Below are 16,027 nucleotides of genomic sequence, written 5' to 3' on the forward strand. Positions count from 1 at the left end.
TACGGCACAATGTCCATCACCGCTTTCAAGAACGGCAGTTGCTGGGTGTAGATGTATGGCCTTTTCTTCATCTGTCCTTCCCCGCTGTGGCCTTTGGACACCATCTCACGCTGGAACTGGTCGGGGCAGGTGCTCCATCGCGACTTAGCATTGGCCACTGTGTGAGGAAAAAAAACACACCAGGATTTTAGTATACATTTTAATTTTAAAACAAAAAGGGTGATTGCAATAACATTTGGGGGGGAGGGGGTGGCAACTTACCTAGTTTGCAGCGCTCTCTCACCGTCGCCGCCTCCCATTCCTCCGGGTGGGGGGACTTAACCACCTCGTTCCAGGCTTGTTCCTTAGCCACAGTGTCTGTACTCCTCCAGGCGTTTGTCCCATATCACTGGGTAGTCTTCAACAAATAAAATGAGGCTCTCCACCTGCAGTTTCGTGAGTGCCATTTTTTGATCTGATTCTCTTCAGCCTCTCTGCTAAGAAATGGAGGCTGTGGCCTGCAGACAGGGCAATCTCCTGACGTCACCTAGCAACGCTTCCGTAATTACGGGTGCGCACACGTAGCCACCCGTAATTACGGGGGCCCCATAGACTTCTATGGTCCTGCCCGTGCCGTAATTACGGCCTGAAATAGGACATGTTCCATATTTTTCCCGTAAGCAAACGGGAAGGTTCCAATGGCCAATAGAAGTCTATGAGCCTGTTACGGCCGTTTTTACGTTCGTGTGCATGGGGCCTTCGTCTAGGCAGTTAAACTGTTGTTCCCTCTGATTTTTTGGGGAAAATCGCAAAAAGGAGGGAAGAACAATCTCTTGGTCTAAATGAAAGGGAGAGACCACTTTAGGAAGAAATCCTGGTAAGGTTTTTAGGATGACTATCATCCAGCAGTAGGGTATGTGGAGGAAAGGCAGAAAGGGCCTGAATCTCACTCACTCTACGGGCTGATGTAATGGCTAACAAGAACGTCATTTTGAGTGTTAGCATTTTTGTGGAGATAGAGTCTATTGGTTCAAATGGTGGATTTATCATGGCCTGGAGAACGATGTTTAAGTCCCAGGGAGGAACTGGGGATCTTATCTGGGGTTTAAGTCTGCAGGCGGCGGTTAGGAATCTCTTAATCCAGGGGTGTTCTGCTAATTTGGAATTAAAAAAGGAACTTAAAAAGCAGAAATCTGAACCTTTAATGTACTAGGCCTAAGGTTTTTATTTAATCCTGCCTGGAGAAAATACAATATTAAAGGGAATATCTGGTCTGGTTAAAGGATTACCATCTATGACTGCAAAATTCAAGAATGCTTCCCAGGCCCTCAGATATATTTTTGAGGTAACCGGTTTCCTACTGTCTAGTAGGGTGGAGATTACAGATTCTGAGAATCCTCTTTGCTTAAGGATTATCCTCTCAGTTTCCAGGCTGTCAGATGGAGTTTCTGAATGTCGGGGTGTATTACTGGGTCCTGACATGTTCGGGAGAACCCATGGTTGGTCTGAAGACATTTTCCTCAACCACGTGAGCCATGGTCTCTTTGGCCAGAAGGGGGCTATTAGTATCATACTGGGCCTGTCTTCTCTGACCTTTATTATTACTCTTGGGTTAAGGTCCAGTGGGGGGGGGGGGGGGCGTATAGCCCCTCTCGACTCCAACACTGGGAGAATGCATCTATTGCGGTTGGGTGTTCTGAGGGGTCTAGGGAGAAGAATCTTTGGGTCTTTCTGTTTTCCCTGGATGCAAATAGATCTATTCATGGGGTCCCCCATTTGAGGATAATCTTCCATGGAATATTCTGCATGAGGTTCTCCCTGTTCCACCACCATCTGAGAAACAGCCTGGCTGCGGATGAGATGTGTAGGGGTTGGTCCAGGGAGAGACCGCTCCTGTCCCACTGATTTAAAATGTTCCACTCTAGGGCCCTGGATCTGAAGTGAGCCCATAGTACAGCTGGGATGCATGACGTCATGAGGCCCAGGGCTGACATAGCTTTCCTGAAAGAGGTCCTATGGCCTAGGTAGATCTCTGATATCCTGTCTATCAGGGGACTGATTTTGTCTTCTGGAAGGAAGGACATCTGCTTGGAGGAGAGTAGCAGAATTCCTAGGCATACACATCTGTTGGATGGGATTAAATTTGAGTTTTTAACATTTATGCTCCACCCTAACCTTGTTAGTATAGCACAAACTATTTGTATTTGTAGGGTCAAGGTTTGAGATGTTTTTGCGACCAACAGAAAATCGTCCAGGTACAGGATCAGGAGGATGTCGTTCGTCCTGATGTAAGAGGTCATTTCCACTATCAGTTTCAAGAATACCCTTGGAGCTTGTGAGATGCCGAAGGGGAGGGCTCTATTGTAGGTGAAGTAAAGACGCATTGAGGGTCACTGCTACCATTAGGTATCTTTGATGATGAAGACATATGGGTACGTGATAGTAGGCGCCCTCCAGGTCTATGGAGGCCATCACACAATCCCTGGAGAGGAGATTTATAGTTGATGCGATGTTCTCCATGCAGAATTTTTTGTAGGTCAGATAAAGATTTAATCTTTGTTGGTTTATAATGACCCTGTGTTTTCCTCCTGGTTTGCTCACGAGGAAGAGAGGGGAATAAAAGCCCTGACCTGTCTCTATGCTTGGAACCTGAATTAGGACTCCTTTTTTTATGAGTGACAGGACTTCTAATTCTAGGACTTTCTGCTGCTCTGGGTCCCTTAAAAACCTTGTGGGAAAAAATCTGTCTGGGGAAGAGACCTGAACTCTAGCACGTACCCTGTCTTTATGATTCGCTGATATTTTCTGCCAAGCCTTGAAAAAAAAGGGAAAGACGACACCGCCCACACCATCGACCCTTTGGCGTCATTTTCGGTCTCTATTTTTAGGGTCGTTCTGGGGCCTGAAGAGAAAGGCCTTATTCTTCCTTGTAAATCTTGAGGATCTAAAGTCCTGTCCCCTAGGGTTAGGTCTTTTGTTATTAGGCCTTTTAGGACGAAAGGAATCTTTTGTTGGCCTTGCCTGTGTAGGGAACCCCTTCTTGCTATCTGACGCTTTTTCTAGTAGGTCGTCAAGCGGGGGCCCAAAAAGATAACCTCTAGAGCAGGGAATAGCGCACAGCTTCCCTTTGGATCCAGTGTCTCCTTTCCAGGTTTTCAGCCAGATAACTCGTCTAGCGGAATTTGACAGGGCTGCTGATCTGGCGGAAAGGCGTACAGAGTCTACTGAGGTGTCTGCCAAGAAATCTGCGGCCTTGGAAAGTGTTGGAAGGGAGGATAAGATTTGATCCCTAGAGGTCTTGTCTTTCAGATGAAGCTCTAATTGTGTGAGCCAAATTTTCTGAGATCTGGCCATGCAGGTGGCTGCAATGCCGGGTTTAAAGGCCCCTGTAGAAGCTTCCCAGGTCCTTTTTAGATAGAAGTCAGCCTTTCTATCCATAGGGTCAGACAAGGAGCCTAGATCTTCAAAGGGAAGGGAGTGTTTCCTTGAAATTTTAGCCACTGGGGCATCGAGTCTAGGGGTGTTATCCCAGTCTTTACATACCTCGTCCTCAAAGGGATACTTCCTTTTGAGGAATTTGGGAATACCTGCTTTCCTATCAGTATTTTTCCATTCTCTTTAAATGAGGCTGGTTATGTTCCTATGGAAGGGAAAGGTTTTATTCTTTTTAGTTCCTAGGCCTTGGAACATTAGGTCCTGGACAGACCGAGGTTCCTTAGGATCATCAATGTTCATAGTAGCCCTTAACGTCTTGAGGAGTAGGTTGATGTCTTCTGTTGGGAACAATTTCCTCCCTCCCTCGTCTTCACCTGAGAAATCTAAGGAGCTGTACTCCACTTCTTCTCCTAGTTGAGAATCCTCCTCAGCTGAGGAATCAGAATCTATCCGGCTACAAGAGGCAAAAGGTAAATCTTTCTTCCTTTTAAGGGACTTTAGGGAGTTTCTAACTTCAGCCCTCACAATATCTTTGATAATTGTGGCTAAGTTTGTAGACTCCTACGAGATAATGTTATCTAAACATTTCTGACAGAGCCTTTTATTATAGGATGATGCTAGTTTATTTTTACACACAGCACATTCCTTGTTGTGGGCCTTATCCTGTTCTTACCTAGGACAATCCGTGGCCTAAACATATGTACAAAGGAAAGGAGAACAGTATTTAGTAAGGAAGAGGGTTTTTTTTATCTTACCCCATAGTCTCGTCACTGCTGCCTTCCTCAAGTACCGGACTGGAGGATTTGGTGGTGTCCGAGCGGTCAGTGCGCCCTGATGCTTTTACTGCCGTTTCCATAATGGAGGAAGATGACTGGAGACTGAAGCTCCTGCTGTTCAGACCTAAATAGGCCTTGGATTGGCTGGGAGGCCCTCAGCTCTGGACACTGGAGCGCCTCCTCTCCACATGCGTCACCAGAACCACCGCCTCCTGGAGTGTTGGACGCATCACCCCGCCGGAAGTGACGCGTCGTGGCAACCGGAAGTCTCCAGTGAATGCGCCGGAAGCTGCCAACGCTGGGCATCGTCCAGCCAGAGAGCTGGACATGACCCCGGCAAACCGCTCCCCGCCAGAAAGGACCACCGTGTGGACCTTAAACCACCTCCAAGGAGGGAGGTGATGGACCGGGAGAGGAGCCTGTACCAGGCTCAAGGTTGCTCCATCCAAAGGAGACTTACACCTTCCAGAGCTCCCCTAGTGAAAATAAGGTAACACCTTGCTAGGGGGTCTGCAATCCCGGGAGAAGAGTTTTTCCTCAGGACAATCCTTCCATCCGGAGGACAGGAAAACTGACTGGGTGTGTGGAGAGGTGCGTCCCTTTTTATATCCTCCGGTTTCCTGTCCAGCGGATGGGATGTCTCTCCAGGGGTGCGGTTATAGGTGAAAGGGTAAATACCCTTTTTTTGGATATCTGCTGAAATTACTTCTACTTAAAGGGTGTTCCCATCATAGCATGTCATATCGCTAGGAAATACCATAACATTCTGATCAGTAGAGGTCCGATCCAGTTTCCCTGCACTTCGGCACTACCAGCTATTTACTGTGCAGGTGGCGAAGAGCGCTGCTGTGCAAGGATCGGACTGCCAGGATCCCCACCGCTCAACAAGTGATGGAACATCCTAGCAATATACCATTACTTCTAAGAGTGGGGAAACCCCACGGGCGGCTTTTCATACAGCCGGACCCCGCACCGATCAGCTGCTTTGGCTGCCTCCAGCACCGAGAGTTATGCAGTGTTCAGTAGATGGGTCCGTACACTGTATAGCGGTTGTGCTGGGTTACTGCAGCCCCATGTCTATTCACCTGAATAGGAGCAGAACTGCAGTACTTCAGCACAGCCGTTATACAGTAGTCGAAACCTTCAGCTTCCGGCACTGACCACAGCATAACTTACGGTGCCGGAGGCGGCCAGAACTGCTGATCCGTGCGGGTTCCGAGTGTTGGACTAACGGATCCCCTGGATAAGTCATCGGTATGAAAAACCTCTCCGTGCCTAGACAACCCCTTTAAGGAATGGAGTAATGCGAAAAGGAACATTTTTGTTTTTACGAAGGTCTGAGAAATTGGCTTAAAATTAAAAGGGAGTTGACAAACTGACGATTGAACAGGATTCTGGGGAAGTGCTGGAATTAGGTATCAATCCTAAACAATTTTACAGAGACAATCCCAGCAAATTACTGTCCCGGACTTGTTCCGGCGACTGACATTCAATTGTATCTGCGTCCTCAGGATGCAGTTACAATATAATACTATGGCAGAGCAGAAAATTATCCGAACTATAAGAATTATTTTTTGTTGTTGTTCATTTACTTCCGAAATGCAAAATGAAAGGTGTTTTCCAGTACTATAATATTGATGGCCTGTCCTCAGGATGGGTCATCGCGGAAAGTGTGGGTAGTACCGGAATTACGGCTCATTCTGGAAAATATTTATTTTTGTGTATTGGTAAAAATGTAACATAATAAGTTTCTATATCATAAAACAGATTTATGAAGTTCTCGAACACAATGTTTAATATGGCGCGAAGGTGGAGCTTCGGTTTAGGAAAACGCCGTTCACCTGGTTCTCACTCACCTGTGCCAACATCTTTCGGGATTTCCTCCTCCTTACACGGCTGATCACTCCATATACAGGTCTCGTCTTCCGATTTAACTTCCAGTTTAACAGTTGTGAGATCTTCACCCTGATTTGACATATGTAAAATTTACAACACAGTTGTAGAAGTCTAAGGAAACATCCACACATCGAATTCGCAGTAGAGAATTTCCGGTAACAGCCACAGGGAAATCCGCACCAAATCGTGCAGACTTTAGTGCGGATTTTTCGGCACGGTGTCTCTTTTATTAATATAAACTCAGCATACTCCGCTCCCCTGGCACTCCCCTGGTAACGCTTCCCTTGGTATATGCCTCCAAAAATGACGTGTCGTCACGTGACAAGATACACTGCAGCGGACACGTGTCAACAAGCCATCGCTGGAGGCGGGGTGCGCAGAGACGGAGGGAAGTATCGTTTTTTTTTGTTTTGTTTTTGAAACTATCTTGACTTGTGGATATTGCTGCTGCTCCGAGAGTAAACCACAGCAAAATTTGCAACGATTAATTTATGTTGGAAATGGGGAAAATTCGCAATAAATTTGTGCTCATTCCACAACAGGAATGGACATCCTGCGGATTTTAAAAAGCAGCATTGGTGAGATTTGTTCAAATCTATTCCACTTTTCTGCTACGGTCTTCCGTTCTGTATTTTCCGTCCACAATTCTGTTTGGAAAATTTGGAGCATTTCCGCTACGTGTGAACGTAGACTAACGGATCACATAAGAAACAAAAGAAACATCTATGACCGATGTAGCGTCCGCGTTGGCAGACTCATCATCTTGCAGACGTCTTCCTCCGCAGAGATGTCAGCACATGCGGACGTCCTGTCCTGCAGTGACCACTAGGGTGCGTGCTCAAGCTCATTCCGGGCCTTAATGGGCCAGAGCACACAAATGTTTTAGATTGACTGATTGCTCCCATGATCACCCTGGACTATAAGAAGGGCCCTGCCCTTTCCCTCATTGACTGATCTTTGTTGTGTTACCCTGGTCTGTCTTTGTAAATGGTCTTAGTGTTTTCCAGTTCCCAGTGTTCCCGATCCTACCTGTATCCCGTGCTACCTTGCTCCTGTGCCGTAGAGAGTTGGAGTCGTGTTGTCATATACTACGCCTGCTGCATTTCACCACGCCTGCTGCCAAGGTCCCATCTGAACCTGCCATCGCTACTGTCTGTATTGCCACAGGTCCCCTTATTAGAACTATTGACTTTGCCTTGGTATCCTGTTTGGTCTGCTGCTATCCTGCTACGGCAGCAGACCAAACAGGATACCAAGGCAAAGTCAATAGGGTCCACACACCCATCGTGACAACAGAGTTGCGAAAGTGGTCCACTCAACCTCAATACAGATGCGTTAGCGCGCTCAGCTCTATCTACCTGATGATCCTGTGGGACATCATCATTTTCTTCGGGACAATCCTGGGAATACAGAGGACCGGCAAATCTCTCTGGTGGATTTCTCTGACTGGATCCATCTGTAGGAAACACACAGTAACGGAAGTGATAATCAGATGAGGAGTGCTATCTGGAAGACTAACTGTTCTACATACGTCCTTGCCAGTCAAAGGTTAAAGAGGATCTTTTACCAGGAGCAGAGGCGGTGGGAATCGCCAAACTTAGACCTAAGCTAATAACATTAAATATTGTATGAGAAACTGCCTACAGATATAATGTGGCTCGAAGATGGTGCTTCCGTTTAAGAAAACACTCACTCACCTGTGCCAATGTCCCTTGGGATTTCCTCCTCCTTACACGGCTGATCACCCCTCACATAGGCCTCGTCTTCTTCCGATTTAACTTCCAGTTTAACATTAGTGAGATCTTCCCCCTGATTTGACATACAAACAATTTACGAGACAGTTGGAAAAGTCTAACGAAACGTAAGAAACCACCAAAAAAAAACAAAACATGAGCACGTCTATAACGGAGTGGTCAAAGAGCTCTAGTCAAACTCTATTCAGATATGGAAGAGGGCTCCGCTCTTACCCCATGATCTTGTAGGACATTATCATTTTCCTGGGAATACAGAGGAGCGGGACATTTATCCGGTGGATTTTCCTTACGGAGTCCATCTGTAGAAAGTACGCAGTGACTAAAGTGATAACCAGATGACGGGTGCAATTTACGAAAACCTCTAAAAGTTCTCCCTTAAAACCACCATAAGCCCCCCTCCTTACACTGCTGATCGACCCGCATATACTTCTCCTCTTCTTCATCTATGGCTTCAACTTTAATATCAAGCAGACCTTCGATCTAAACATACAAAGCAAGAAAATGGTTAGATGGGAACTGCGGTCTAAGGACTTCATGAAATAATATGTTTCGGGAATTCATCTCCGTCTACCTGATGGTGCTGGGGGACTCTGCCGTTTTCCTCTGGATAACCTGATGGACATGTTTTACTGGATCCGTCTGTAGGAAAAACACACGACGTGACAAAATACATTCCTTATATGTGACGATCACATGAAATAGAAACACCTAGTTTTTTTTCCTATCATTAGATACCTATCCCCCCACCCCCAATATATATTTTAATTGAGTATTACCGTATTCTTTTCTTTAGTTGGGTCATGTGACGTCACTCTGACCCGATCAGATCTACGGACTGTACCAAACAGGTTCTCCACAGTATCTCACTTTACCCCAAGCGCCCAAATCCGTTATGAAGTCAATGTTACCCAATTAAAACATTATAAAGTCTCCTCTTACCCGGTGGTGTGTGGTTCTCCATCATGACGTCCTTGTACAGATCCCTCTTACCCGGTGATGTGCGGTCCCGATGGTCCTCCATCATGACGTCCTTGTACAGATCCTGGTGTCCTTTTCAGTATACACACACACAATGATTTAGAGATTATCCAGACACATTACCCCCTGGGGTTACGGTACAATGTCCCAGCAGTGCTCACCTCTCGAGTCGGCAGCTCAGGATTCAGTAAGTGAGGTGGTGGCTTCAGTGATGGAGGTCCGGCTCCACACTCGACAGGGTGTCTTCTTCACTACGGTGTATGAAAAGAAACACTGATCCCTCAACTCACTGCTAACACCGCTCTTTAGTTCTCATAAGGATTAATGCAGTCCCGACATGACTGTGGAGTCGGACTAATAGAGTCGGGGTCAGTCGAAACTATAAAATAATAATATTAAATATTCTATATCTCTGAATATTGTAAGGTATTCCGGTGTGTGATAAGTATATAGGACTGCATGCGATATACAGACTACTTTCCATATATATGCAAGTAAAAGAAGGGGGTCCCTAGCTAAGGACTTTAGTCAGAGCAGCTCTTCTAAAAAACCCATCTCCATTGTGAGTTACATGGATCGCCCAAGTAGCACCATAGAGTGGACCTTCCAAATGGCGGAAACCCCCTAGTAGGGCTCAACGTCAGGGGACCTTCCATATTGGAAGGGATTGTCCCCACGTTTGAGAGTGGGTGAAACAGCGGTATCCCATGCTGTGGTGTAGATCTCAGGATGTTGCTCACATTCAGTAGAAGGGCTGGTGGTGGTGTTCCTATAATCACTAGCACACCTGGTTTGGGTGGGATAGGTGGTGCCCACACTGGAGGGTGGAGCTCTTGCTTGTTTGCTTTATAAGGTTGTGAGATTGGAGGGAGTAGGGACCTTGGATTGCTGTCTCTTCCCTTAAAGGTCTTATTACACGGCCCAAGAAAACGAGTGCTGATCAACGAGACAGCTCGCTTGGCCAATTATTGGCCCGTGTAAAAGGGCCAAGAGTTTCACGGATACAACATTCAAGGCCTTTCCGTAGGATAAGCCATCTAAATGTGATCGCCATGGGCCTGACCAGATAGAACCCCGCGGTCGTTGGAGCATCACGGTGTTCATGTCTGGTACTGCACCTTAGCCTCATTTAAAAGGATTGTCCGGTCATTTTTTATTGATGGCCTATCCTTAGGAGAGGTCATCAATATCAGATTGGTGCAGATTCGATGCTCGGGACCCTCACCGATCAGCTGACTGAAGGGGTCACAGCGCTCATCGCCGTGGCCTTTTCCTAGTTTATAGGCAGGGTTTGCCCGCCAAAGGGTTATACACATCCGGAGCTGCTGCGCCTGGGATTGTAGTTCCGGTCCCATTCAGGTGAAAGGGACTGAGCTGCAGCCACTACGGAAGTGTGCGGCGCTGTGCCTGGTTAACACTGAAGACCCTTCAGGCAGCAGATAGGCGGGGGTGCCAGGTCGTCTGACCCCCACCGGTCTCATATTGATGACCTATCCTAAGGATAGTCCATCAATAAAAAAAGCTCGGACAACCCCTCTAACTGAACGCAGTAACAGGAGATCGTTGGGAGTCCCTGGGGTTGGATACGCACCGGCAACATAAAAGCATGAAAAAAAAGTTCATGTATCACCCTCATGGGGTCACTGGAAGACTACACAGGGGGAGACATGACCGTAACAGGAGGAGATTGTTTTTCCTGCTCTCCCTTAGGCCCGATTCACTTTGGGTTTAGCACGTACATCGAGAAACCTCCCGACCTACATGCTGAACGTGTCCATAGGGCTCCATTAGCCCAACAGAGGCCAAAAGAGTCCTGGAGGATTGAATAACGTATATGGACAGTGACGTCAGGGGCTCGTCCAGTCCCGTAGTCCCCGGCCAGATGCTCTGGCCGGGGACCCCACAGTTTAAAGCCCCTGACATCACGGTCCATATTAAGACAGTGACTTAAGCGCTCCGCCGGGAGCAGAATTCCTAGCCAGAAAGATGCCGATGCTCTGGCAAGAATTCTCGGCAACCTAAAGCTCCTAACGTCACCGTCAATATATGGACAGTGGCGTTGAGGGCTTGCGATGCTCTGGCCGGGGACTCCGGCATTAAAGTTCCTGACATCACTGTCCATATACGTACAGTGATGTCAGGAGATTCCCCGGGGACAGCGCTTCCAGTAGTGATGTGCCCGGGGGGCTCAGGCAACAATCCCACTATATACCTATGTGGTGGGATACGTTGCTACCGTATGTCGGAGGTCAGGACTACTCCAGACGCAGACCTCCGATGGAAGGAAAGAAAAAAAAGAGGAGGTGTAAACCAGGCCTAACTCAACAAGTACCGCTCCCTGAACATTGTGCCAAGGCCTTTACAAAAGTAAAATAGGTGGAGGAGAGACCTCTGGGACGTCCACCGTCACCAAAAAGAAGGGGGGGGCAACAAATGTTGCCACCCGAAGAGCGCGATCACTCGCTGTAGAGATGACCGGGAGCTTCGGAGGCACGGTCCCTGACTATTCACCGTAATAATATATACCAAACCTGGAGCAGATAGACCTGGTACCACCTCTGCCTGCTAGGCAGGACAGTGTGGTTAACTTTCCCCCAATATCATCCCACATAAGCGAAGAGGAGAAGTTTAGATCCAGAAATCTCCATTATAGAAGTGTGTGACAGGAGCCGGTCTACTGGTCAGCAGTAACGGTTGGCGTCCCCCCCCCCCACCTGTGGAACAGTCCACGAGATGACATCATACAGGAAGTTTCGATGCCTGTTTGAGTGACACAGAATTAACCCTAATGATTCAAGTAGAGAAATCCTGTCAACAAAGCCCAATCTGGACTGTTGCTATGCAACGGCCCCTGAGAGGCGGATCCAGGATCATCACCCGCCACCCAGAATACACAGGACAACGTTAAGATGCAAATCGCCCGAATATACATAAAAAAATCCGAAGCCTGGGGTCACGAGGGTTAATCACGTATCCGATAAACACGCAGCATTATAGTCTATGGGTTACCGTAACAGAGACGCATGCAATCCGCACACCGTCTTATTAAACTACATTACCGGTACGTGCTATAACAAAGTCACCGGCAGCAGCTGCTATAATGTTCAGGCGGCCGCTCTACGTGGCTGTCACGTGACAGAACTCATCATATACAACGTACACAACATCAGCAACTACAAGGCAAACACACCCGACCCCGAGCCGACCCGTTACAGGACCTGTGATGACGTCACTCACCGTCATGTGATCAGTCACATGACAGGGCGGAATTTAGCAGTGTAACAAAGGTCCCATACACCTCACCGCTTTATACTACTGACTGCAGGACCTGTGGTGACGTCCTGAGATCAGTCACGTGGGGGGCGGGGCTCCTGTACTGTCCGCTTTATATGGAGGAGAAATGGTGGTCAGCGTTTTATCTTAGGGTATGTTCACACGGCCTATTTACGGACGTAAATCGGGCGTTTTTGCCCCGAATTACGTCTGAAAATAGCGCCTCAATAGCGCTGACAAACATCTGCCCATTGAAAGCAATGGGCAGACGTTTGTCTGTTCACACGAGGCGTATATTTACGCGCCGCTGTCAAATGACGGCGCGTAAATAGACGCCCGCGTAGAAGAAGTGACCTGTCACTTCTTGGGGCGTAATTGGAGCCGTTATTCATTGACTCCAATGAATAGCAGCGCTAATTACGGCCGTAATTGACGCGGCGTTCAAGCGCCTGCACATGCCGGTACGGCTGAATTTACGGGGATGTTTTCAGGCTGAAACATCCCCGTAATTTCAGCCGTTACGGACCCCCGCCGTGTGAACATACCCTTACTATAATCATCGGTTGTATGAGAGCTGGGAGGCCTGGACATGCTGGGAGTTGTACTTCTCTTATACCTCCTAATATTATGTCCTCTGATATCCCATAATAACAGCCTGGTCATGCTGAGAGTTGTAATTCTCTCCTCTTATACCTCCTCCTGTAATGTCCTCTGATAGCACATAATAACAGTCTGGACATGCTGAGAGTTGTAGTCCTCTCCTCTTATATCCCTCCCTGTAATGTCCTCTGATATCCCATAATAACAGCCTGGACATGCTGGGAGTTGTAGTTCTCTCCTCTTATACCTCCTCCTGTAATGTCCTCTGATATCCCATAATAGCAGCCTGGACATGCTGAGAGTTGTAGTTCTCTCCTCTTATACCTCCTCCCTGTAATGTCCTCTGATATCCCATAATAACAGCCTGGACATGCTCGGAGTTGTAGTCCTCTCCTCTTATACCTCCTCCTGTAATGCCCTCTGATATCCCATAATAACAGCCTGGACATGCTGAGAGTTGTAGTTCTCTCCTCTTATACCCCTCCCTGTAATGTCCTCTGATATCCCATAATAACAGCCTGGACATGCTGGGAGTTGTAGTTCTCTCCTCTTATACCTCCTGTAATGTCCTCTGATATCCCATAAAAGCCTGGACATGCTGAGAGTTGTAGTTCTCTCCTCTTATACCTCCTCCTGTAATGTCCTCTGATATCCCATGATAACAGCCTGGACATGCTGGGAGTTGTAGTTCTCTCCTCTTATACCTCCTCCTGTAATGTCCTCTGATATCCCATAATAACAGCCTGGACATGCTGAGAGTTGTAGTTCTCTCCTCTTATACCTCCTCCTGAAATGTCCTCTGATATCCCATGATAACAGCCTGGACATGCTGGGAGTTGTAGTTCTCTCCTCTTATACCTCCTCCTGTAATGTCCTCTGATATCCCATAATAACAGCCTGGACATGCTGAGAGTTGTAGTTCTCTCCTCTTATACCTCCTCCTGTAATGTCCTCTGATATCCCATAATAACAGTCTGGACATGCTGGGAGTTGTAGTTCTCTCCTCTTATGCCCCTCCCTGTAATGTCCTCTGATATCCCATAATAACAGTCTGGACATGCTGGGAGTTGTAGTTCTCTCCTCTTATACCTCCTCCTGTAATGTCCTCTGATATCCCATAATAATAGCCTGGTCATGCTGAGAGTTGTAGTTCTCTCCTCTTATACCTCCTCCTGTAATGTCCTCTGATAGCACATAATAACAGTCTGGACATGCTGAGAGTTGTAGTCCTCTCCTCTTATACCCCTCCCTGTAATGTCCTCTGATATCCCATAATAACAGCCTGGACATGCTGGGAGTTGTAGTTCTCTCCTCTTATACCTCCTCCTGTAATGTCCTCTGATATCCCATAATAACAGCCGGGACATGCTGGGAGTTGTAGTTCTCTCTTATACCTCCTCCTGTAATGTCCTCTGATATCCCATAATAACAGCCTGGACATGCTGGGAGTTGTAGTTCTCTCCTCTTGTACCTCCTCCTGTAATGTCCTCTGATATCCCATAATAACAGTCTGGACATGCTGGGAGTTGTAGTTCTCTCTTATACCTCCTCCTGTAATGTCCTCTGATATCCCATAATAACGGTCTGGACATGCTGAGAGTTGTAGTTCTCTCCTCTTATACCTCCTCCTGTAATGTCCTCTGATATCCCATAATAACAGCCTGGTCATGCTGAGAGTTGTAGTTCTCTCCTCTTATACCTCCTCCTGTAATGTCCTCTGATAGCACATAATAACAGTCTGGACATGCTGAGAGTTGTAGTCCTCTCCTCTTATACCCCTCCCTGTAATGTCCTCTGATATCCCATAATAACAGCCTGGACATGCTGGGAGTTGTAGTTCTCTCCTCTTATACCTCCTCCTGTAATGTCCTCTGATATCCCATAATAACAGCCGGGACATGCTGGGAGTTGTAGTTCTCTCTTATACCTCCTCCTGTAATGTCCTCTGATATCCCATAATAACAGCCTGGTCATGCTGAGAGTTGTAGTTCTCTCCTCTTATACCTCCTCCTGTAATGTCCTCTGATATCCCATAATAACAGCCTGGACATGCTGGGAGTTGTAGTTCTCTCCTCTTATACCTCCTGTAATGTCCTCTGATATCCCATAATAACAGCCTGGACATGCTGAGAGTTGTAGTTCTCTCCTCTTATTCCTCCTCCTCTAATGTCCTCTAATGTCTCATAATAACAGGCTGGGCATGCTGGGAGTTGTAGTTCTCTCCTCTTATGCCTCCTCTAGTAACGTCCTCTGATATCCCATAACAACAGTCTGGACATGCTGAGAGTTGTAGTCCTCTCCTCTTATTCCTCCTCCTGTAATATCCTCTTATATCTCATAATAACAGCCTGGACATGCTGGGAGTTGTAGTTCTCTCCTCTTATACCTCCTCTTGTAACGTCCTCTGATATCCCATAATAACAGCCTGGACATGCTGGGAGTTGTAGTTCTCTTCTCTTATACCTCCTCCTGTAATGTCCTCTGATATCTCATAATAAAAGCCTGGACATGCTGGGAGTTGTAGTTCTCTCCTCTTATACCTCCTCCTGTAATGTCCTCTGATATCCCATAATAACAGCCTGGACGTGCTGGGAGTTGTAGTTCTCTCCTCTTATACCTCCTCCTGTAATGTCCTCTGATGTCCCATAATAACAGTCTGGACATGCTGGGAGTTGTAGTTCTCCCCTCTTATACCTCCTCCTGTTATGTCCTCTGATATCCTATAATAACAGCCTGGACATGCTGGGAGTTGTAGTTCTCTCCTCTTATACCTCCTCCTGTAATGTCCTCTGATATCCCATAATAACAGCCTGGACATGCTGGGAGTTGTAGTTCTCTTCTCTTATACCTCCTCCTGTAATGTCCTCTGATATCACACGATAACAGCCTGGACATGCTGGGGGTTGTAGTTCTCTCTTATACCTCCTCTTGTAACGTCCTCTGATATCACACAATAACAGCCTGGGCATGCTGGGGGTTGTAGTTCTCTCCTCTTATTCCTCCTCCTGTAATGTCCTCTGATATCTCATAATAACAGCCTGGACATGCTGGGAGTTGTAGTTCTCTCCTCTTATACCTCCTCCTGTAATGTCCTCTGATATCTCATAATAACAGCCTGGGCATGCTGGGAGTTGTAGTTGTCTCCTCTTATGCCTCCTCTAGTAACGTCCTCTGATATCCCATAACAACAGTCTGGACATGCTGAGAGTTGTAGTTTTCTCCTCTTATACCCCCTCCTGTAATGTCCTCTGATATCCCATAATAACAGCCTGGACATGCTGAGAGTTGTAGTTCTCTCCTCTTATACCTCCTCCTGTAATGTCCTCTGATATCCCA

At 47.0% G+C, this 16,027-nt stretch overlaps 1 protein-coding gene across 7 annotated transcripts in view; it reads right to left on the reverse strand.

The window, feature by feature from the left end:
• The window catches only part of LOC142663513 (uncharacterized), a 28,712-nt gene extending 16,583 nt beyond the window's left edge, over window positions 1-12,129 (reverse strand). The window contains exons 1-10 of one of the 7 annotated variants that reach the window (XM_075842235.1): window positions 11,979-12,049; window positions 8,980-9,069; window positions 8,780-8,890; window positions 8,412-8,479; window positions 8,245-8,320; window positions 8,054-8,139; window positions 7,784-7,895; window positions 7,445-7,542; window positions 6,047-6,155; window positions 4-157 (exon numbers count right to left, since the gene is read on the reverse strand). In XM_075842235.1, the coding sequence (XP_075698350.1) occupies window positions 4-157; window positions 6,047-6,155; window positions 7,445-7,542; window positions 7,784-7,895; window positions 8,054-8,139; window positions 8,245-8,320; window positions 8,412-8,479; window positions 8,780-8,864 (788 nt within the window). In that variant the 5' untranslated portion in view covers window positions 8,865-8,890; window positions 8,980-9,069; window positions 11,979-12,049. The other 6 variants (XM_075842233.1, XM_075842230.1, XM_075842229.1 and 3 more) reach the window with 6 other exon arrangements.
• Between the last annotated feature and the right edge of the window lie 3,898 nt (window positions 12,130-16,027).

This window comes from Rhinoderma darwinii, chromosome 11, assembly GCF_050947455.1.
Source record: "Rhinoderma darwinii isolate aRhiDar2 chromosome 11, aRhiDar2.hap1, whole genome shotgun sequence".
Classification (NCBI taxonomy): Eukaryota; Metazoa; Chordata; class Amphibia; order Anura; family Rhinodermatidae; genus Rhinoderma; species Rhinoderma darwinii.